The 22,990-nt window shown below is 37.3% G+C and overlaps 1 protein-coding gene across 4 annotated transcripts in view; it reads left to right on the forward strand.

Moving 5' to 3' along the window:
• Window positions 1-19,384, forward strand: part of SEPTIN10 (septin 10) — a 30,986-nt gene extending 11,602 nt beyond the window's left edge. Inside the window, exons 5-10 of one of the 4 annotated variants that reach the window (XM_075057664.1) lie at window positions 4,088-4,249; window positions 5,824-5,920; window positions 6,495-6,663; window positions 14,009-14,141; window positions 16,896-17,086; window positions 18,263-19,384. In XM_075057664.1, coding sequence (XP_074913765.1) covers window positions 4,088-4,249; window positions 5,824-5,920; window positions 6,495-6,663; window positions 14,009-14,141; window positions 16,896-17,086; window positions 18,263-18,278 — 768 coding nt within the window. In that variant the 3' untranslated portion in view covers window positions 18,279-19,384. The other 3 variants (XM_075057665.1, XM_075057668.1, XM_075057667.1) reach the window with 3 other exon arrangements.
• The last annotated feature ends 3,606 nt before the right edge of the window (window positions 19,385-22,990 follow it).

The following is a 22,990-nucleotide window of genomic DNA, read 5'->3' on the forward strand; positions in this document are numbered from 1 at the left end:
CTGCCAGCATGGCTTTTTCTAAGATAGGCTGCATTAGTGTTTTAAACTTCACACCTTGATTTGTTTTGAAAGCTTTAAAATAGCAGTTTCTAGTGTGATCACTTGTGCTTTCTGAAGTCTTAACTTTCTTCCTGTGATGGGGTTGTGTGAACTGGATAAAGCTAAATGTTTAACACATTTTAAGAAACGTTACATTATCTGGGTTTAATTTTTTGAAATTTTGAGAAACTTGAAAACTTAAATGCATTTGCTGTTCCTCCAGCCCTTTCCTTTGTGCTTTACTAGAGCCTCTCCTGCTGAATTTTCTTTCTGCATTTTCTTGTTCGTGAGATGTTTCTTCAGGATAACAAGGATCAAATCGGCTGTCTATTCCATATTTGTGATTGATGATTTGGTATTTTTGTAATTTTGTTTATGGATGTATTTTGCATTTTGAACTTTGTCAACAGCCCAGAGTTAAGTGGGGGGGGGTGTTGTGGGACAAAGGTAGGGGAGAGCAGGGTCACTTCTTTCTGCTATGGTGTTGGTTTATGTCAGATTAAAATGCTTGTGAAACTACTCTAATATGCACTGATAGCTAATGAGCCTTGATACTAGAAAATGGGACAGTTTCATGGAGCATATTGTTCTACTCTGAGTTTTGAAGTTGGAAGTTGTGTTAAACCACAAAAATACTTGGTATCTAGGTTGTGCCCTCTCTTTACTGAACTCCCTTTAGAACAGTGTTTCTTCCAAAAGAAAAGGAAATGTCCCAGCATCCTAAGAAAGTATTCTTCCATCAGGATAAAACTAAAGTAATTCTGGTTTGGGGGATTTTAGCTTCTCGCCACCTACTCTAAATATTTTTGCTTTTGCTTTGGCTCAGAGAGAACATGAACAGCATGTGACTTTGTTTTTTTTATCCCTTTGCAATGGATTCTACTTCCTGATCTTACTACAGAAATATACATATACACGTAGTTTGGTTTCCATCTCCTTGTGGAACATGTTTGTGATGCTCTTAGTACTGCATTCTCCTAGACAATTCAGAACTTGGGATTTCCCAAGATGTGGAAGTCCCTGGGAGCGTTCACCAAGTACAGGATTCTGTAAAGAGAAGGTGGTGCAGCAACATGCATACATTGAGCATATAAATCTATGTCAAAAGTTGTTTTCAGTTTCTTCCTAAATCCACCACAGTGTATCCTGTTACGCTTTTGTTACGGTCTGCTTGGTATAAAACAAGACCAGATTACACAGCTCAGAGGTAAAGAGTGAAATCCTTGGAATAGGATAGGGTCATCCTATACTTTATAATCATGGGAGAAAAACCCCAGATGTATCTGTGGGCAATTAATTTTTCTCTGCTGCTTATAAATTTGATGACTAGCTAAGAATTTAGCCTCTAGCTTTTAGACATTGGAAAGTCCTGTAGTTTTGCTTAGGACTGAATCACAACAGCCAGCCAGGTTTCATTCACAGATTAAGGGAATCTTCTGTATGCTGTCTTGCTGGGAACTGGTGATTATCCAACTAAGAGATCTGCATTTTTAAGTCGTTCTTGCAGAATTATATACAGATTACTATTAAGTCAGGAAATGACATGAGAGTATCTTGTGGGCTTTGAGTTTGTTTTGGTTTTTTTTCTTCAGAAAGAACCTTTGGAAATTTTTGTATTGATTCACAGAGATACACTTAAATCAGCCTGCAAGATGTCAGCCAATAATAATTTCAAGTATATGTATTCTTTTTTTCTTCTCTATAGCATAAAGGGGCAGCAGATGTTTTGACATTCATGTAAGGTGTTACATGAAAATCTTAATTTAGAGTAATAGAATGTTTTCTAATTGGGGGGGGAGGTGAGGTGACACTGCATTTCAGGCAGAAGGATGATCAGAGGGCTGAATTTGGTGCTAGCAAACAGAGAAGTAATGTACACGGATAAAGTTTATCCTGGTGACTTTATATGGTCATTCTGCATTGCTGTTGAATGAGGTAGTCTCAGCTGCTTCTTCCCATTGTGCATGCTTAAGTGTTTTGGGCAGCCAGTTCCCTGGGTGAGGGAACTAATTTAAACTGAAACCTGGAGATTTTTGCTTGGTTAGGGAACTGATGAAGCTGAAAAGTAATCTATCTCCTTGGACAGCTGCACAGATTTTGGTTCTACCTGGCAATGAGCAGCTGCAGGCAAGGTGAAGGGCAGGACTGTTGGTTTTATTGCAAGTGTAGATTTTTTACGTGGGGTTAAAGTGATTCTGTATTAATGGCCTATTGCTTTGTAGCAAAATTCAGTTTTGTTGCAAAATTCAGTGTTGTAGTTGTCCAGAGTTGTAGCTGGGGAAGAGGCTGGATGGGAGTCGATTTCTGAGTGAGTAGTAGGCACAGGAGGGAGCAGTGGGACTTGGGGCACATCTATATGTGGTCCAAATCAATACAATTTAAGTGCCTTGTTAGTACAAATGTGTGCTTTCAATTAATGGTTTTCTTGGATGAAAGTACTGAGATACTAGTTTTCAAGTAAGCCTTAGATGCTGCAAGCAGATACTAATTTTGTTTAACAGATTAAGCAAAGATAACTTTTTGTTTTTGTTGCTCAGCTAAAGCCAGAGTTGTATTGCTTTTAAATTTTAATACAATGGTTGTGATTTAACATCAATGTTGATAGCTGTAATCACAGTTTCAGGCAATTCTGTTTTTCTTTTTTACTGGTCTCCTCAGTAGTCTTTCTCTGCTATTCATTATCTAAGAAATTCTCTCCTAATTAATGAGGGTTTGAAAAACTTTCATGTTGAAAAGACAGAGTAAAGGTTAATTCCATAGTGAGGACTCTGTGTTCCATCCATTTTTAAAGCTATACGATAGAAAACCTAATTGATGTCCCTCAGCTAATTTGATAGAAGCTGCAAATTGCTCCTAGCTGTAATAGGTTGTTTATACAATCCTAAATTAACTCAGTTATACAAAAAAAATTATTCTAGCATTTTATTTGATTTATTTGATTTTAGATCTCTTGCCCCATATGTGCTTAGGTTGCGTATGCTATGCAGTTAAGGACAATCATCAGGTAATCTTAGAAATCATGCTTTGGAGTTGGTATGCTTTTTTCATTTGGACATTTTGCCTAAGAGAGAGAAAAGACTTATTTCAAAAACATCCATTTTGAATCTGTTCTTGAGATTCCATGTTAGGCATTTCCATTCAGACAGAATTTTCAGAAGAATAAAAAGAATGTGTGCAAGGCTTTTTTTTTTTTTTTCCTTCCTTTTTGTATCTGTGATCAAAGAACTCTGTAAAACTCTCAAGTCTTCTGAAATCTGGAAGAATCGTTTGCATTGTTCTGCTAAAATATTTGGACATTGACATTAATTCTTTGTACGTAGTTCTGAAAAATGCGTGTTTTGGGAGTGGTGATTGGAAGGTAGTAGATGCCAATTTTTTTCTTAAAGACACAAAGTTACTGTCATAACTGTTTTAGGAAATAGGGCAATTTACCTTTGTATAACTGAATTTTGAGTTCTGACCAATTCGTGTAAAGGCTTGTAGGCAAGATTCTTCAGTCTTAGTCATTCCTCTGCTTGCAGCAGATACTTGAGAAACTGATTGCTGCAGTGGTGAGGTGAACAAGAAGTTGTAGCTGGAAGAAACCCAAGGAAAAGGCTCAGGGGTAGGCTGGGTTTGGTAGCCAGCTTCCTTTTCTTTGTGTATTCAAACTGTCAGCTTTCATTTAACACCTGAACCATGTCCCCCGGTTCTATAAACTAAAACAATCTATTTTTTTTAGCAGAGATATAAATACTTAATGTCATTTAATTAATAGGTAGGCATTGTTGTTCCTTTGAGTACTTCACTGTATGAATCCTCCTTTCTTGTTCTTTTTTTCAGAATCAATTAATTTTGAGGGAGTATATGAAATAATCTGTTAGTTTTTTGTTAAATGATGCCAGTGAATGTATTTTTCATGTTATTTGAAGCTTTGATATCAATTAATGGAAGAGTTTAGACTGTGGGGGAAGTTTGAAAGAGCTTATCACCAAACGATTTAATTTATAAAAGTTGTCACCTCAAAATTGAAGTCTTACACATTTCATATAATTTGTATCATTAATAGGTGAACATTATACCAATTATAGGCAAAGCAGACAGCATTTCTAAAACTGAACTACAGAAGTTCAAGAACAAAATCATGAGTGAATTAGTTAGTAATGGCGTCCAGATATACCAGTTTCCAACTGATGACGAAACCGTTTCTGAAATTAATACCATCATGAATGTAAGTAAATGACAAAAACATTGATATTTCAGTACTAAAGCATCACTCTCTAATGCCGATTCATGCCTGTTCTTTCACCATTATCTTGAGGTTTATAGGTTTGTATGTAACAAGTTTGTTTATTTTTCTCTCTCCTTAAAAAGGTCATATGTTTTGGGGTTTCTTTCCCTACTTGCAAATCTTCCTGTCCCTCTGCTGTTGATACCACTTGTTTTAGGAGGCTTTTTATTTTCTGGCTTAGCAACAGAAAAGAGATTCTCACTCAGAAATACTTTTTTTAATTTCTGGATAATTAATATATAATTACTAAAGTAGATGGACAGATTGGCTTTGCTCTTTTCCTCAGCAAATACTACCTTACATCTGTTAGGGAAGATACTCCAGTGCCTCGTTTCTCCAGTTTTCTCTGGTCTTGATGATAGCAAGTTTTCCATCTGCTTTTTCCTTTCATTTAGTATTTTCATCTGAAATTAGGACAAATTTTCTCTGGGGATTAAAAGGTCAGATATAATTTTGGCTTTTTTACTATTGTCCTTTCAGATCCTCCCAGGAGTGTCTGCCAGCTTCAACTAAGCTTGTGAAGCGAGACGTCTTTGCTTTGAGCACTCTGTCTGTAGTTGCTGTTCTTGTTCATATGTTTGTAGACGCACGTGAACGTATGTTTGCATGTACTGGGGTTTGAAAGTAGGGAGGAGGAGCCAGTATGCCGGAGTGCATGGCTCTGCAGTCCCAACTTCTGTCACTTGTGCCAGGGAGTGAGGATGTGCAGGCTGTCATTCAGTAGCAGGTCCTTCTGCTGTGAGGAAAGGTGGTGGTCTGTTACTTACCCCTTTCATGCTCTGCTAGTGATTTGTTTTCCAGTTCACGGTATTTATTTTTATTTGTTCAGGTGTTGTGGGTCAGCATGCAGACAGTCAGTAGCCAGCCTGTATTTCTGGCCATTTGGCTGAGCCCGCAGCAGTAACCATACCTTGGGTTCAAACCTGTGATCATCTCATGGCTGTTACTGGGGATATGAACTGTGGCCAAATGCGAATCAGAGGGATGTGTTCTAGAGCGGCTTTCTATTTACTGCTGATACTCTTCCTAATGCAGCTCAGGATGTAGTTGGCTGCCTTTGCTGCTGGAGCAAACCTGCTGAATCAGGTCCAACCTGTTGTCCACCAGGAACCCCATGTCTTTTTCTGCAAAGTGCCTTTCCAGACAGTCGGCCCGCAGCATGTGCTGGAGCATGGGGTTATTCCTCCTGACGTGCAGGACTTGGCGTTGCTCTCGTTTGAACTTTGTGAGATTCATGTTGGCCCATTTCTCCAGCCTGTTGAGGTTCTTCTGAATTGGCAGCACACCCATCTAGTCTATCAACTGCTCCTCCCGGTTCTGTTATTGTAGCTTGACTTTTGTATCAGGAGTTTGACTCGCTGCTGATCTCTTCAAAGTGGTTTTTGTTTTGAAACTGTCTGTTGGCTTTTCCTGAAGTGGTGGTTTTTCCCCCTAATTTATTTCTGAAGTGTTTGCTTCTCAGTTCTGACATAAGAATGCTGAGAGATAAGACTGTATTGGTGTGACTCTTACAGGGCCATTTGCCATTTGCCGTAGTAGGAAGTACAGAAGAGGTGAAAATTGGAAACAAAATGGTGAGAGCTCGTCAGTACCCTTGGGGCACTGTACAAGGTAAATGAATTCTCAAAGGTATTTTTACAAGTTTTTTGTTGTTGTTCTTGAAGTATAAAATTCACCAATACTAAAAGGGGCTGGTATTATCCACTGATGCCATATTGATTGTATTTTGGATCAACAGTTTAAGGAGTTTAGCAATTAATACTTGAGGTGTGCACTAACTGGTAGTTTCATCAGCACTGATGCATCCCTGGAATCAAGCTATGAGATAGTGTATGTAATCCCTGGGTAGGTTAGTATGGTGGCAGTGCTTCTAGCACTATCAAATTTTAAAGTTTAATGATTGTCAGTAAAGAAGAGGGGAAAAAAAGAGAGAAATTTATCATTGTTCAACTTGAACAGGAAATCAGGTTGTGTTGGAACATGTTCACTAGTATTTCCAGTTAGTGCTTCAATGTGCATATTAGAAATTACAAGGAAGTATAAGAGGTATAATAAACAATGAGATACCTTTTCCTGGAAGTATAATTAGTAAACAAAATAAATACATTTCAATGCTGTTTAAATATATTTTGACAATTTTGTTACTTGTGCATAATAATAAAATCTTCCTCTTTTAACTGCTTAGTGGAAAATGAGAACCACTGTGACTTTGTAAAGCTTCGCAAGATGCTTATTTGCACAAATATGGAAGACTTAAGAGAGCAGACTCATGCACGACATTATGAGTCATACAGACGCTGCAGACTGGAAGAGATGGGCTTCAGAGACATCGGCCCTGAGAACAAACTGGTCAGGTAAAGGACTTCCTGTGCAGCATTTGCTTTCAGCATCCATTCACTTCACATTTGACTGTATCAACCCGATACAGAGCAGGGCTCATACATAGAATAGGTTTTCTAAGAGGGAGAGAATTTTTTTTTTTTTTTTTGATCAGAATAAGTATGTAGCTGTTCATTCAGTTATCTTCATGGAGAAGTATATGGGATTATATGAGCACTGCTTTTAAAGGCATACAAGCTAGCTGTAGTTCTGAAATCTTTTAGAATAAACCATTTTATTTTTTGTCATGGAGAATGTCAGTTTTCTTCAGGTACTTTATGCCTTTTAAATTATTTTCATCACATATTAGCATACTGTTTTGCTTTCTGTCTTAATGATGTCTGATTCTGAACAACAGTTTGGCTGGACTCAAAGTTCAGAAGGAACTGAAGCAAAAACTTTTACAAAATCATTGGTTACACTGTTGGCTTCCCACATTATCTGCCATAATAACAAATGTCTAGCCTTTTCAGGTCAAGAAATCTCTTGCTAGACTGTAGGAAGTTACTAGAGGACTCCAAAGGAAAGCTAAGCAGAGGGTTGGAGACACTTGTTCTTTCATGTAGTAAAGCTGCTTTCTGCAGGAGGTATTTACAATTTCTATATCCAGTTTGTTTAATCTTTTATTTCCAATGCATGGGACTGTATTTTGTAAGTGGTTAGAATCCTGATGAGGTAGAACTGATTCTTCAGGAGTTGTTCAAGCCTTCACAGTTCAGCAAAGTGCTATTATTGCATAGTCATGGTGGGAAATACTGACTTAAACCAGACATGAAAACAAAATACGACTTTGCATTAAAAACAGTTTCTAGTGCTTTGAACCAGCTGGTTTGTTTACTTATTGTTTTACTTAGTCATCAGACTGTCTTTACCCATTCTGTTCTGGGAAAAATAAATGACTTTGAAATGGCTTCCTTCCAAATAGTTGTTTTTAGTGGCTTAAATTCTTTGCTTTCACCTGTAGTTTGTACAGACGTTCTAAGGCAGCTGCAGTTACAGTAACTCGTAGAGTGTTGATGGAGCAGCATTTCTTTCACTTTGACTAGGTCTAATTTACATATTGTTCAAAGAACAATAATTAAATAAGATTAATGTGGCCAAGGAAGATGTTGGATATGGGCACTTTCTGAAGTCTTAATGTCAAGGCACATTTAAAGATAAGTTCATTTAGATGATCTTGAGCTGACTGTGAATCACAGTGGTCTCTTGACCTTTCTCTTGACTTAGCAAGAAAGGAATAAATTCTTTTCATAAATAATCAAAGGTGAATGAGGTTTAAAACCAATTAAAACTGACCATAGGCTTTTCATTGGGTTTAGGTTTAAGTTTAAGAACATACACTAACAGCTGATATCTTGTTATCTTTGTCTAGGGAAAGCTTTTTTTAGAGATTCGTACATGGCAATATTGACTGTAGTACCTTTGGCTTTTCTGAACTTGAATTTCACAATGTACATCCATTTCAAGATAAGAGTTAAATTATAAAAATTATCATCCACAGAACTGTTTTCTTCCACAAACACAAGTATTGTCTTTGTGAAACCCCTAAACAGTTTGTATTTTACTAATGGTATAAAGTGGCAGGTTTGTGATGTAGCTGTCCACATACTAAATTTGGTAATCTGAATTGGGTTGTTTTATGTAAATTTAGAAAATTTCTGCTAGACTGGAATAATTAGCTGCTTTTACTTCACTGGGATTTGTAGCATTTGAACATTGACGCTTGAGTAGCTAACATGGCCTGCCTTTTGGCATGTTGTGAAAAAGCTGCCTATGAAGTTCTTGTACCACGCTTTTGGATTTAAAAGTACAACAGTAGTTTATTCATCCAAAATTGTATGCCTCTGCAAAGCAAAACCAATAATTCTTGGATTTTCAGCTACCTTGTGAGACAGGTTGTAGGCAGACATCTGTAAAGGCTTTTACTCTTACATGTGGAAAAAACAGGTTGGCAAACTTTATTTTTTTATGGGAGACAGGAAAGAGGTGGTTTCAGCACACAGTGGAAAAATATATTTGCAGCTTTATTACTAGGTATGAGGAGGGGAAATAAAGATAGTAGTAGTCTGAAATGACTGTCTTGTGTACACTTTTAAAAATACCTATTCCCTAATCCTATATTTTTTGTGAATTTGCATGATAATAACTTTTAAATTTGCTTATTTGCAATTGCATTCTAAGAATTAACTTTTTCATTAACTAGATTTCCAGGGAAAATGAAGTTTGCGTGATCAGTCTGTTAGTCTCTCCCTAATAACATAAGAACCAACTCTCCATTTTCAAACTTCAGTAGAGGGTTGGATGCTTCCAGGGGGATTACACCGTTAGTGTTCTCACTGCAGCAAAAGCAGAAGACCTCTGCTCCTACCAGTTGTTGGCCAGCCAATGTATATTTGTTGTCAGTAAATCATTACCTCTGAATGAAGTACTGTCTTTTGAAACTCTTGGGAGCTTGGCAGTACTGCGGTAGGATGAGAAGGTCATAGGTGGTTTGGAAGTAGCTAAGGCTACTGCATGTGAAAGATTTATGTGAGTAGTCACCATAAGTAGAGAATATTGAAGAAGCATGGAGGGATATGAACTGTGTAGTTAAAAAGGGGTAAGGATGTAGGCAGGGCTTTGGGTATTACAATCACTGAGAGAATAGAACATAAAATCATCCATAGGAATCTGGGCTATTAATTCTGCTGCTTTCAGGAGACCTGTTTTATACTGGCATTTTATCAAACCATTATTTATTTAAATTGGATAACTATAATTAGCATAACTTAAATTAATGGGTAATTGGGAATTTACTTACTCTCATTCATATACCTTGCAAAAACAGTATACAGAACTTTTTTATGAAAGGAAGAGTTCAGTCTTGTCATGGGGTATCATTCCAAAAGGTCATAAGAATTACAGTCATGTATGTACCATAGCAGATTAAAATAACATGTAGTAAAGCACTTTAAAAATTAATAATCTACTGTATGGTGCTTCAGGGAATAAATGGAATACCATCTAAGGCTAAACTTAGTCATATAGGTATAATTTGGTTTCCAAGCCGTGAAAAGCAGCCAATCAGGAATGGGCTTGGAAAGCCTGTTACGGCAAAATTTATGTAATGAAGTCAATGGATAGCAGAGTCTTTGGGGGGATGGTTTATGCATTTTATACAGTATCTGTTGGATGTAAAATCCAGGAAGTGCTTTTATTATCATTTTTTAATACTTAAAATTGGGATTTGCATTTCTTTGTTGTTGAAAAGTAAAGATAGACCTTTTTTGTGTGGATGGTCTAGTCCTACCTTCTTGATGGTCCAGTTATGTCCATTAGGAGCATGAATTCCTAGTTTCAGGTCAATCTCAGTAAGGCATAATTGCTGAGATGTCCTAAATAGAAAAATTGGGGATAGTTGGAAACAGAAATCTAGACATGAAGAGTGCTTCCAGCCAAACAAACTTCTAAATGTATACACACCTAGTAAGCTTAGATGTTTGCAAGGGAGGAGAGGATTATTTCTATTTTGAAGTTGGATGTTTTCTAGGGCAATTTTCCAATCTAAGCTATGTTGTTGCTTAAGGGGACATTATTGTTTTGAAAGAAGAAAACTAATAGGCGAGGGTCTGTTGAAAAAAGCTGAAGATTGTTATTCAAGCTGTATGCCTACATATTTGGATTCTCTGATGTTAATAATTCTCTTGTTTAGTTGTTTTACTGTGCTAATAGTTACAATTTATTCTTCATCGTAATTGCAGTTAAAGATAATTGTAACATAAACATCTCAGCTTCTCAACATGTGGGCAATTGTATATGCCATGCTTTATTCCTCCCTGAAACTGAGATATTCAGACCTTGCAGTTCTTGAACAAAAACATGTTTATTTTTCAGTCTATTTTGAGGATGATGACAGAATAACAGGAAGGATTCAGTAATGTGAGTAAGTTTATACGTAGAGGAAGGTTGATATGACTCTAGTTATCTCTTCTAAGAAAGGAAACCTAATATCTGAAAGGCTATTAGACTTCTACCTTAAGAAGTCACTTGGAAATGGAGTTCATCTGACCAACTGCAGACCTTTGCATTTGAGCTAAGTATTTTAACCTCCTTATGGTAAGACTGAACTGCATCCAGAATACCTGTTTTTCATGCCTCCACTGGGAAAATGGTAATTATTTAGATATACCACATCCTTAGTGTTGCTTAATATCAGCTTAGGTAGTTCACTGAGTCAAGGGACCATGCTAAAAATACCTGCCAGTAGTTAACTTCTGAATTTTTTAGTTTTTCTGATATAATGTAATTGATAGTTGAATGTTATGCAAAAAGTTACAAGTGTAGTTTTCAAATTTGAAAGCTTTTTTACATTAAATGAACAAACTAAAATATTGTGTAAATATCTGTGTTGTTCAAAGCACACAAACATTGTGTTCCACTGAGAGCTGAATTCACTTCAGTCAGTCTTTATTTATGAACATAACATGTTTGATTTGCATCTTTATATTTAGGCTTCCATGTTCTAAGTCTTACGCAGATAGAAAAACTGTATGTCACAGCTATGCTTCTGTAGAAAGGTAGGTGATAGTGCTGTTATGAGGTATGTAATGGATTAGTAAGGTGTAGACTTCACAATCCTTTCCTTTCCTCCAAATCCTCAATAAGAAGACATTATTTAAATAATTATCTTTAACATCTTAATTTTGCAAGTGGGTTTTGTACAGGGTATAAAATTCTAGAGGTCCAACCCAGAAGAATGAGACAACCTGCGAATTTGATTTTCATAATGTGCTATATGAGAAGCAGTAAAACCAGTCATCAGGTAAACTGAAAAACATTTTACAGTGAGCAATGGATGCAGTAATGTTGAAAGGGTTGGCTGAATACCTGGTGAACTATTTTCCCCTCCTCCCCAAACCTCCTAAAACCAAAGACTTTTTGGATCATTATGTTGCTGATATGCCAAACAGAAGAGAAAGTTTGTTTTAATTTTGTCTTTGTGATTTCCAGAACAATTAAGTCCAGGGGGAGGTGGGATTTAAAAATACACTTTTATTTGTCCTCTTCCTTATACATGTATTGATTACTTAGTAAATCCAGTGTCTTCAAAGTTAATCTTTTACTAATTTCAAGACAAAATTGCCTTTACCTGATAAACCAGCTTAGGTTGAGTCTAAAGATGTCCACATAATGAAATGAAGGTGCGATTGCAGCATGTTAGCTTAGTCTAGGACTTGCTCTAGCGGCTTTATTGCACCCAAAGGCAGCATGTTAGCTAGCAGAACAGACACAGGGCGCAAAAGTGTGTATAGTGAGATTGCTAGCACTTGAGAAACTTGTGCTGTAGCTTTATTGTTATTACATATGCTGTCTAAACTGAAAGATAGTGTGAATTAATACACCTGTGTGAAAACCATGCCATTGTTACATGCACTAGATACAATTTCAGCATGACCTAAGTTACTTCACAGTTGATAAAAATCCCCCACAAACCCCAAAAGGTGTTTGTCTGAGTTTGTTTTGTTGCAATGTATTGCTCAAATAAGATAGAATAGGAAAAATGCTCTGACCTTGAGTTCTTACAAACATTAAGTCTGCATGTGCAATTTCAAGACAATTCTTCTCTCTCTCTAGATTGTATTTTTAATACAAATAAGAAAATTTAGGATTGGGAAACTGCCCAGTCATCGCAAATTTAAATCTAGAAGGGAGCTGTTTAAGCTTACTGTTGCTCTAAATAATTAAGTTTTTAGATGTCCTTTTTTGTAAGTCTTTCCATTTATAAACTGTTTTAATAGAAACAGTAAAAGATGAGACTTAAAAACTGGTACAAAAGTGTGTATGTGTATTAAAAATATAAAGCGAATTTAAATATTTGATGTACATATATATTTATTTTACATCAGAGTGGAAGGCATGAGATACGTGGCAAAGGACAGTAACTCATGATAGCTGAGTGGGGCTGACTAATCAGCTACTCAGGAAGCATTAGAAGAGATGAATGGTGTAAGAGAATAGCCCCAGAATAAAGAGCTAGAACATTATCCATGTGTTGATCTGTTCATAAGCCCTATGTCCTACAAGATCTGGACAGATCTTTTTGTTTTTGTAAGAACCATTAGCACAGCTGTGATCCACCAATTCTGCCTCTCTGGAATTTTGTGACTGAGAGAAGTTTGTGGTAAATGTTTTGTTGGAAGAACTTGTGTCATTAAGCAGGTACGCTTTTCAAAGGTAGTGTGCCCTTTGGTCTATGAGATACATCTGTGTACAAGCTCCATTTCTTTTTCTCTGAAAAGCAGAACTTTTTGTGCCAGCACTGTGGCGTTAGCAGACCCTGAAAATGTCAAACCTGTAGTAGTATATGAATAAATTACCAGCATCTTTTAATTTGCTTTGATATACTTTGATATGAAAAAAGTTTCTCATTTTCAAGCACCTGTTGTTTGGAGGAAAAAAATTTCTGTGTACTGAAATGTCTAGTAAAGTAACTTTTTTTTTAAAAAAAGAAAGGAAGGGAGGTATAGATTTAAAAGTAAAGAAATGTTTTAATTACTTACTGTTTTGTTCTGTTGCCAGATACTTGCTCAATGATCTGAACTAATATACACCTTCTATATAATTTCAAATATAAGTGTGGTATGTATGCAGTATATTAGCTTCTGGGAGAGAGGATTCAGGAAAAAACAAGCAGTCTTGAGGTTTTGGTTGATGCATGTTGGAAAGTAACCCTTTCTTTTGAATGTTGAACTACTTAGGAAATTGTATTTATTCCATATTAATGTAACTCTGCCATATTTAAATTTTGACATTACATAAAGAGAGTCATATATTTTTAAGGTCCTGTTATTTTCCTTCCTTTTATATAGCATTAATCAGTTTGTTAGTTGTGCTAATGCTCCACATGCATTGGTTTTGTAATGTCCTATTTTAAGACTGAGGTTTCACAATGAAGAAATCTTGGGTGATTTTTCTGGCAAATTTGGTGTCTTATTAATAAAAGTAACTTAAAGAAAAAGGTTATGCATGTTGGAGGCAGAAAGTTATAACTCAAGTCTTTTAGAACATGAGATTCCTAAAGTGCTGTATTTACTTTGAAATGTAAATTGCCCAGGAGTTGTTAGCATAAATAATTTTACTCAGGGTTGTTTACTTAAATAAAAATTTAGAAAGGTAAGATGCTTGCTTCTGTTTAGGTTTGTTTACAAATTTTTATGTGGGGAGCTGTAGAAATTAATATTTTAGATGAATATTAATTGTTTAAATAATGTTCCAGATTGTTGGTTTTCCACATTGAATAAAGCAGCGTGCTGGAGACTTGCTTACATTTTTGGACTTCAGTCTACAGGAAGCCTATGAGGCAAAGAGGCAGGAGTTCTACCTTGAACTGCAAAGAAAAGAGGAGGAGATGAGACAACAATTTGTGCAGAGAGTGAAGGAGAAAGAAGCAATATTGAAAGAAGCAGAGCAACAGGTAAGCATGCCTGTATGTCTGTCTTGAGTTTGTTTGCTGAGATTTGGAACAGTTAAATTGTTAGCAAAATCACAACTAGTTGATTTTTATAATTTCCTAATATTTTGAGGGCAGTAATGCTTAAAATCAAAGGCAAATGGATTACACAGATTGGCTTAGCAGATTGATTAGACACAAGCAAGCAAGAGCACAAGTCTGACAAGGAACAGCTGAGGGAACTGGGGTTGTTTAGCCTGGAGAAAAGGAGGCTCAGGGGAGACCTCATGCTCTCTGCAACTACCCAAAAGGATGCTGTAGTGAGGTGGGGGTTGGTCTCTTCTCCCAAGTAACAAGCAATAGGACAAGAGGAAATGGCCTCAAGTTGTACAAGGGGAGGTTTAGATCGGATATTAGGAAAAATTTCTTCACCGAAAGGGTGGTCAGACATTGGAACAGGCTGCCCAGGGAAGTGGTGGAGTCACCATCCCTGGAGGTATTTAAAAGATGTGTAGATGTGGTACTTAGGGACATGATTTAGTGGTGGACTTGGCAGTGTTAGGTTAACAGTGGACTCAATCTTACAGGTCCTTTCCAACCTAAATGATTCTGTGATTCTATAAATGGCAGTCTTTTTTTGGAAGGAGGGAGCTTATAGTCTAAAGGCTTTGGTGGGTAGCTGGGACAAGTCAATAGAGTAGGGTGTGATATGGTGAAGTAAGAGAGTGATGAATATAATGGTTGCATGTTTCTTCATCTTCTCCAGCAATATGCTGAGAAACATCAGCATGCCATAGCAGCACAGTAGGTGCTTCTCATGCGTCGCGTCGGTTGCTGTGTAAAACGCAAGATTTCAGGAAAGAATCCCATGGGTTGTTTTTCAGCCCAAGAGAGTGGGGCATGTATGTTTGTGTGATGTCCAGGTGCAGTTAATAAATATAAGCTCAACCCTCACATTGAGAGGTTTGAAAGTGTGGGGGAGTTGTTTTTGTTGTTTTTGTTTTGTTTTAAAATCTCATCCATTCCCAGCTGCCTTAAGAACATTTGGAGATGTGGAACATTTCTTGAATATGTTGTTGAAGATTTAGTCCTGTCAAGCTGGACTGGCAAAACAGGATCTTCTCATCTACTTTCTGCCAGGCTTTATCATGGTCATGTGTATTTATATTTAAACAGTGGTTTAATTGAAATTGGAAACCTGTGTATATTTATTAATGTTCTTTTCTGTACCTCAGTCTCCCAGCAAAGATGTAGCAGTTTTTGCGAGGTGTTCAGATGCATGTTTTAAATAAGAAGGCGGCTTAATACTTTGTTTTCTAAGTCTGTTAAGTCCCCTGTGCTACTTGTGGAGAAAAAAAGTCAGGTTCAATCCTTCTCACTATAAGCCTATCCAATTGGAAGAATACTTGGCCATCCACGTTCAAAGTAGGTTCAGCCAGGTCTTACACAGTATCTGTGGTACCCTTTGATGTTTTCCTTCTATGATTTATACCAGGTTGTTTGTGAGCTCTGCGTAGTGCAAATGAATTATGGATATTAGTTTTCCCAGTTCCTGGTGTGGGAAAGTGACCATGCAGTCACTCCTAAAGAACATTTGTGATATACTCTTGCTGCTTGTTCTCCTAGAAGTGTGTGTGTGTATCTGGAAACTAAAAAACCCCCAGGAGTTTCTGTTGTACTTAAGATTGCTTTCGCATCCTTCATTTAGAGGAAACTTGTAGGTGCAATGTGCAGCATTACCACTCCTGATGTACAGTCACTTAGGTCCTTAGTGTTTCTACCCTGAATGTTTTTATTGGTATCTTTTTATTGGCTTCTGGTTTTGCAGTGCATCTGGTTAACTGTTGCAATGAAATAAATAAATAGTATACATACACACATACACACACATTTATAAAATCTGACAGCTCTACTGTGTAGAACAGGTATACTGTTAAATTTATAATCTTAGTTATTTCTTAGTTCCTTCTTTGCAAAAGATGTATAGAAATCAGAGAGATTTATTTCTCAGTACAGCTGCACTCAGATGGAGTTACAGCAATACAGATGGGTACGGAAGCAGGATTCTAGGAGAGTTTGTGTGTGGGGAGATGGGAGGTGAGGAAGGATGGAGAGAATGATAACCCTTTGGTTATCATGGACAAGTTCACAGTAGGTTTAAACTGGTAGAATGCTTCTGGAGAGTAAAGTCCATTAATATGTCAAAAGAACAATCAAAGAACAGTTACTGCAGAAAAGCAGTTAACTTCTTGCAGCCCACAAGTAACTCCCCCAACCAGACTTACTGTGTGTGTATATATTAATATGTAAATGTAATCAATATACATATTAAAATAATATATATGAAAATACATACCTGTGTAACTAAAGTATGTATGATTCCTTGCCCACTTGGTTTTAGGGAAGTAGATTCTACTTGGTAGTTCCTGATTTAATCCTTCTGTTGGTAATTGTTTCCTCTCTGAAGGCCTCCTTATTTTTGATATAATAAAGATATAGTAAAATCTAGTAGGAAATCTAATACTCAGTGCCTTCCATGGTTTCCACCTGTACTTTGTATGTAGTAGCCTGGCTTCTATGAGAACAATCTGGTATGAATGATTATTTTTCTAGATTGCTGGTTTTTAGTCTTATCAGTTTTAGGAAAGAACTGCAATTTCTGATGACTTTTAACACGAGGTAGGTTTTACTGTTTAATTGCAGAGGGGTTTTGTATTGTGATATCACCACCTTGTGTTACTAGTTGGAAATACTATTTTTTGTGCTTTCTTTAAACAGGTACAGACTAAATTTGAACATCGTATGCTAATGCATCAAGAAGCGAAACTGAAATTAGAGAAAAAGAAAAAAGTTCTAGAAGATGAAATAGCTATGTTTATTGAGAAGAAAGCTAATGCTGAATTACTCCAGTCACAAGCATCTGTCTCTACCCCTGTTGTTAGTTCGAAGAGAGACAAGGACCGCAAAAAGTAAGTGCTGATGCTAGTCATCAGAGGCAGCAATAGAAAAATCCTTCACATATTGCTTTTATAATGCAAATTTCAGTAATCTTTTAGAAAAGATGCAAAGATGCTCTGTTCTGTTATGTGATAAGAAGACAGAAGTGTGTAAAATACCCTCATGCTTGCATTTACTTTTAGAGTAATTGCTGTATGTTTTATGAGCATTCTTTCTTCCTTTTTTTTTTTTTTTCTTTTTCCATGAAGGAACCAAGGTTTTCGGCTTGAACTCCTGTGCTTTGATGTCAGAGATGAAGAAACTGTGAATGTTCACGAACAGAGCAAAAGGGAGAGGGAGAAGTTAGAGAGGGAGAGAAATTCACCCAGGGAATTCCAGAAATAGTATTTGATTGCAGCACTCAGGTTTTGAATGTAGCATATGTCAGTTTTATGAAGCAGTCTGACTGCTGCTGTCCCATAATACTAGATGTGTCTTCCTAGTACAGATTTTTGAGAGGAGAGATTGATAAAATTGGCTGTAAAATTACACTGAGTGCAGAATATGACCTGATAAGCATTTTACTTTCTTCCCTCCCACCCACTTTTTTTCTTTCTCAACTCCCAAAGGAAAACCTCAAATAAATTGCAAAATTTCAGAAATATATTCAAAAGTGGTCTTCAGAATAACATGCCTGACTTCTTCATATATAAACATTGAATTAAATTGAATTATGTTTTTTTCTCCTCTAAAAGCAGAATTAACTTACTCATTTCCTTTCCTGATAGGTTACAACTTTACTGCCGATAACATTTTGTTGATTACTATCTCACTGTACTTGAAAGCAGATTTTTTGGTACAGAAATTATTCATAACTGCTAGATTATGAAAAACTTCAGAAGCTAGATGGGTTTGTGCATTTCCACAAATATCATCAATACAGCTTTGACATTATTGGAGTGTATGCTATCAGCCTGCTTGTGTTTTTGCCAAAATTTGTTGCATTTCAAGTAATGTTACTGAGTTCCTTTTCCTAGACTCCTTTTTCTGGATTTACGTATGAAGGTGGAATTCTTGGTAACAGAAGTCATTATCTGCACTATTATGAATAACTCTCAACTTCAGAAAATTTTTAGATTTGTTTTCTCTGGTTTAGCTTTATTTCTTCAGAGTATGTTACAGTTTACATGCTTGTTTTTGTTTTTCAGTTCCAGCTTTACGTAATACTGATGATAGAAGAAACAATATTGGTAATTTCTCTTCAGGAAGCAATGATTCACAGTGTGCTTTTGGAGGTACAGGAGTTGCAGTTTCTTACTAAAGGATTTGGAAAATATCTCTTGTGGCTGCGTGCTGCAAAAGAAGAATTTTGAAGTATGATCTGTACACATACGGTGCGGCAATTGCTGTCATTGCCATCACGGACTTTCTGTTATGAGTCTGCCTTGATACGCATTTGCCTTAGACACGTGTGGCCAGCTTGCTCTCATTTTAAGTGCATTGTACCAAAGCAAATGTCCCTGCCATAAACAGTTCCATTCATAATATGAATGCTGTAGTACAAAAGCACTCAGTGAATATATCCACTACAACCTTTCTCAAGAGTTATTTTCATATGGTATGGTATATTAGTCTACTAAATATTATTTAATACAACTGTTGACATAATTCAACCATTTACTGATTTTGCTGACAGATTTTGTTTATAGGGTTTATGTACAAGCACTGTCCCAAATTTCAGATATGATCTTTCTAATCCAAATTTATTGAGATGTTTTTGCAGTGCTGTACCATTGCATGATAGTTTATCTGACATTACTAACTTAATAAGGAAAGTACCCAGAACTTTTTGATGCTTGTGACTGTGGTGTTCAGTTACAGCAGAGGCTGAACTTTATAAAAACTATTAATTACAAGAGCTTCAGGTTAAAACTAGTTTAAAATGTTTTTTGTATTTTCAGTAGCCATGATAACTAATGGGAAACTATAAGAGGTGCAGTTCTCTGAAGCTGTTTTGTGCGACTCTTTAAAAATTAAATACTAACTTGCTAGAAATAAAATACATCGGTTTTACTCAAGTGTTTCTGTTGTTCTGCTTCCTCTCCCTCCCAAGGAATTAAAAACAAGGATTAAGATTTCACATTAATCTGAAAAATGTAAATGTTTTGCATCTGTTTTAAATGTCTTAAGTCATTTATTGAATGGAAAAAATAGGCGATTTGTGCATACTGTGCCAGGAAGGCAATATGACTTGTGATATACTTGTCATATACCATTTATAATCTTAGTTATTTCTTAATTCCTTCTTTGCAAAAGATGGAAAAAAGCCTCTTCCATAACAGCAACAACATCATCTCTATATGGAAAGGAAAATACTCAAAAGAAAAATGACTAATTTTTCAAGACCTTTCTGAAGACTTGTGTAATTCGCATTCAGTGTATCACTGCAAAAAGTAATTTACTGTAATTCATAGGCAGGAAAATTACATAACTGGATTTTTATAAGGTACTGAGGCATCTACCTCTCCTTGTTTTCTTTACTAAATATATTCTTTAAAATCCAGACCCTAGCATCAAGGCAGCAAAACACTGATAGCTAGATGTAGACACTTGCAGGATTTTAAACCAGAAAAAAAGGCTTCAACAGGACTTTCACTAGGGTGCGCTCGAAGAACATGGCTTTTGCCTTTGGAGACAGGACCGTGGCACTGAGCAACTGCGTCACTGGTCCTGAGCAACCCTCTCTAGCTGAACCTGCTTTTATCAGGGGGGTTGGAGTAGGTGATCTCCAGAGGCCCCTTCCAACATCAGTGATTCTGTAATTCTGTAACTCATTGAGCAGCACGAGCCAATTTTTTTCACAGAAAAGAATGTCAACCTATTTTCTGTGGAAACAAAGCTGCAAGCACAGGAGGCAGTTTAAAAGTAAGTGCAATGAGAGCTCTGAGCTCATGTGGTTGATTATATCTGCTAGGGCATTAAAAAGCTGAAATCAGTCTCTGTAGTTTGAAAACTTATGAATACAGCTGCATCTCATTCTGATCCAAAACCTTTTTAAAAGACTTCCCAGAAATGTGTGTGAAAATACCATATTTTTCTTGTTGGGAAATACTACTGAGATCTATTGGGGTAGTTTCTGGGTGATCATCCTGTGAGCCTTAAACTTTCTGAAAAAGTATGATGGAGCTGCAGAAATGTCGTTTGGCATCAGATCTTTAAGTACCTCTTTATTTTGGGGGTACCTGTACTTGCGATCTGTAAGTAATCATTTCTCTTGGCACTTTTATGTATCACAGTTTATCAGTGTAGTTTTCATAAACAAGGAACCCACCAAACTAATGATTTCAGAATTAAATTCTGTCTTCCAGCAGAAATTTGCCTTTCTCTGATTTTCATATCTAAGTGTGTAGGATTTGGATATGTTCCTATTTATATATACAAACCCATAGATTTTTTATAAATGTACATACACAGAGAGATGTATCTCACTCCTATGTGTCTAGATATGTGTATATGTATATATAGATCACTCACAAGTAGTGCCACAGTTAGCTAAGAGTGGTCCCCAGGCTGTGCAATCCCTGATCAATTCAAGAGACTATTTTAGTGCTTAACGCTTGGTGCCTGCCGGCAGTTTCTCCATTCCCTTGTAGGAAATCTTTACTATCCCATTAGCCTGCACGCTTTTGGAGGGGCTGATCCTTCCCACTGAGAAGACACCGCGAGGCAGAGCTCTCAGCACCCGTAAGATTTTACTCCTCTGTCCTCACAGGGTGGAATTGTGGAGCTGGTCCTTCACCTGAAGCTTAGAAAGGGCAGAGACCCTTTTTGGAGGGAAGAGAAAATAATTAGCCTGTTTAGAAAAAGGGTCAGAGGGTGCCGGTATTTGCGTAGCCTTTTTGGACTAGATTTTTTCATGGCTTCTACTCACGGCTGTTTTGTTGAGATGGTGGTTATTTGGTTAGTTTGGGGAATGCCAGAGATGGAGTTCCGTTCTCCCTTGCACTGGCAGTGTGAAGATGCTCGGTCCTCTTGGCCTTCTGGGGAAACGTGACGATCCCGGTGCATTTCCACAGAACAGCAGAGCTGAGCTGCCTGACGAGGTGTGCAAGGCACGCAGAATTCTGTCACAGCCTTTCCTCTAACATTTGTTAGCCTCCCGTCACGCCGTTAAAGGCTCATTTGACTTGCAAGCTCCAGTGAAAAATTCTTACTAGCTGCCATCTAGAAACTCAGCAGGCAATACTGAGGGACTGTGCAGTGGAATACAAAATACCGGTGTGTTTTATGACTGTGTTCACAGTAGATGAATGACATCCCAGCTTTGCCCCAAGGTCAAATCATTCTATAGCCCTAATAATTCAAAACATGCAAATGCATAATGCAAATACCTGTATGTGAGAAATAATTTCATTGTCTACCCTGATGGAGTTTGAGATCGGCGTGTTTTGCTTCCAAAGTTACAGAAGTTTTTTTTGCTCATGTTAGCTTTTCAAGGAAAAAAATCTCTTAGGCAAGTTAGAGTATCTTCTGACTACTTTTCAATCTTTGATGTGTTTATTCTCACTAAATATATTAAGAAGTTGGAAGATACTACTTGTGTTTACAGTTGGAAAATGAGACCCACAGTGCGTAGGGCTCAGATTTTTAAGCATAATTAGATTTTTTTTTTTTTTTTTTAATTTGCACCCACTCAGTGAAAATCAGCCATGGAAGTGAACCCATCATAGCTTTTAATATGTAGTTACAGTCACACAGGAAATCCGTGATGGACTAGGGACTTGGGCTGACATCCTTTGCTTTACTAAGCACAGGTTTGTGCTTCCCAAACTTGTACATAATTCTCAAACCTGCTGTTGTTTTGGCTGATAAATAAAACAGAGGAGCTTTTCTGGAGGGTGATCTTCGTAAGGAGGAGGATGATGCAATCTGAATTCTGACTACTTTGGATTAGGTTTGCATGAGACCTTTGTCTCCCCAAATCCAGAATTTAAATGCCTTATGCTATTGCTTCTAGATTCCTCAGTCACTTAGGTTTTAAAGAGGTTCTCGTGTACATGTTTAATGTCTCCACAACATGACAGGGGTTCCTAAAGCAACCTAATCCATGGTGTGGGCCTGAAGTGTCCATGAGTGTATCCACATCAGAGGAGAGACTTCCCCACTGATACGTAATTTATCCTCATTTGTCAGTCCGTCTTGCTGACATTCTTCAGCTTTATTTACATAGTAAGGTACGCATTGATCCTGAAAGAAAAAAAATGACCAAGTTTAAGTTCACATCAGATTTTACTCATTGGTCCAGTATGGGTGCAGTTGTTTGTAGTAAATGAAGCTATTTCAACAGAAGATGAGGAAGACCTTCCTCAAAAATTCCCTAGCGTGGTGGACAAGATCATTGTCTGAAAGGTGAGAAAGCTCATTATTTCAAATCCCTGCTCCAAGTCAGGCAAAGCATGGGGCTGGGTTTAAAACTCTTCACGCTCAGAAATTATTTGTGAATATATATCCTATAGGTTCTTATGAGGCAGGGCTTTCTCAGGTTGCTGAGTGACGATGCTCTTTGGGAGGGCAGGTGTTTACGTGTGACTGCTGGGAGGCTCTGGAGTCATCAGGAGTTAAAAAAAAAAGAAAAAAAACCCCTTTTAACAAACTCCATCCCAAACTTCCCTTTCGGGGAAGGCAGCACTCTGGCTGGTGCGGCCGGGGAGCCCTTTGCAGCCTCCTGCCTTCATCCGACGGCGGGCTCATCCCTGACCTCGCAGGTCCGGCTTGGACACAGGCTGAGCCAGTTTCTAACCCGACGGACAGTACCTAGGCACAAACTGCTTTCCACTTGAGCACGCGGGCGAAGCCTTAATTCATATTTAGGTGGCTAAAGAGGGGACCAACAAGCCATCTGGGCGATGCCATCCTGTGGCAGTGGCATGGCTACC

The sequence above is a fragment of the Buteo buteo genome, chromosome 25, assembly GCF_964188355.1.
Source record: "Buteo buteo chromosome 25, bButBut1.hap1.1, whole genome shotgun sequence".
NCBI classification, from domain to species: Eukaryota; Metazoa; Chordata; class Aves; order Accipitriformes; family Accipitridae; genus Buteo; species Buteo buteo.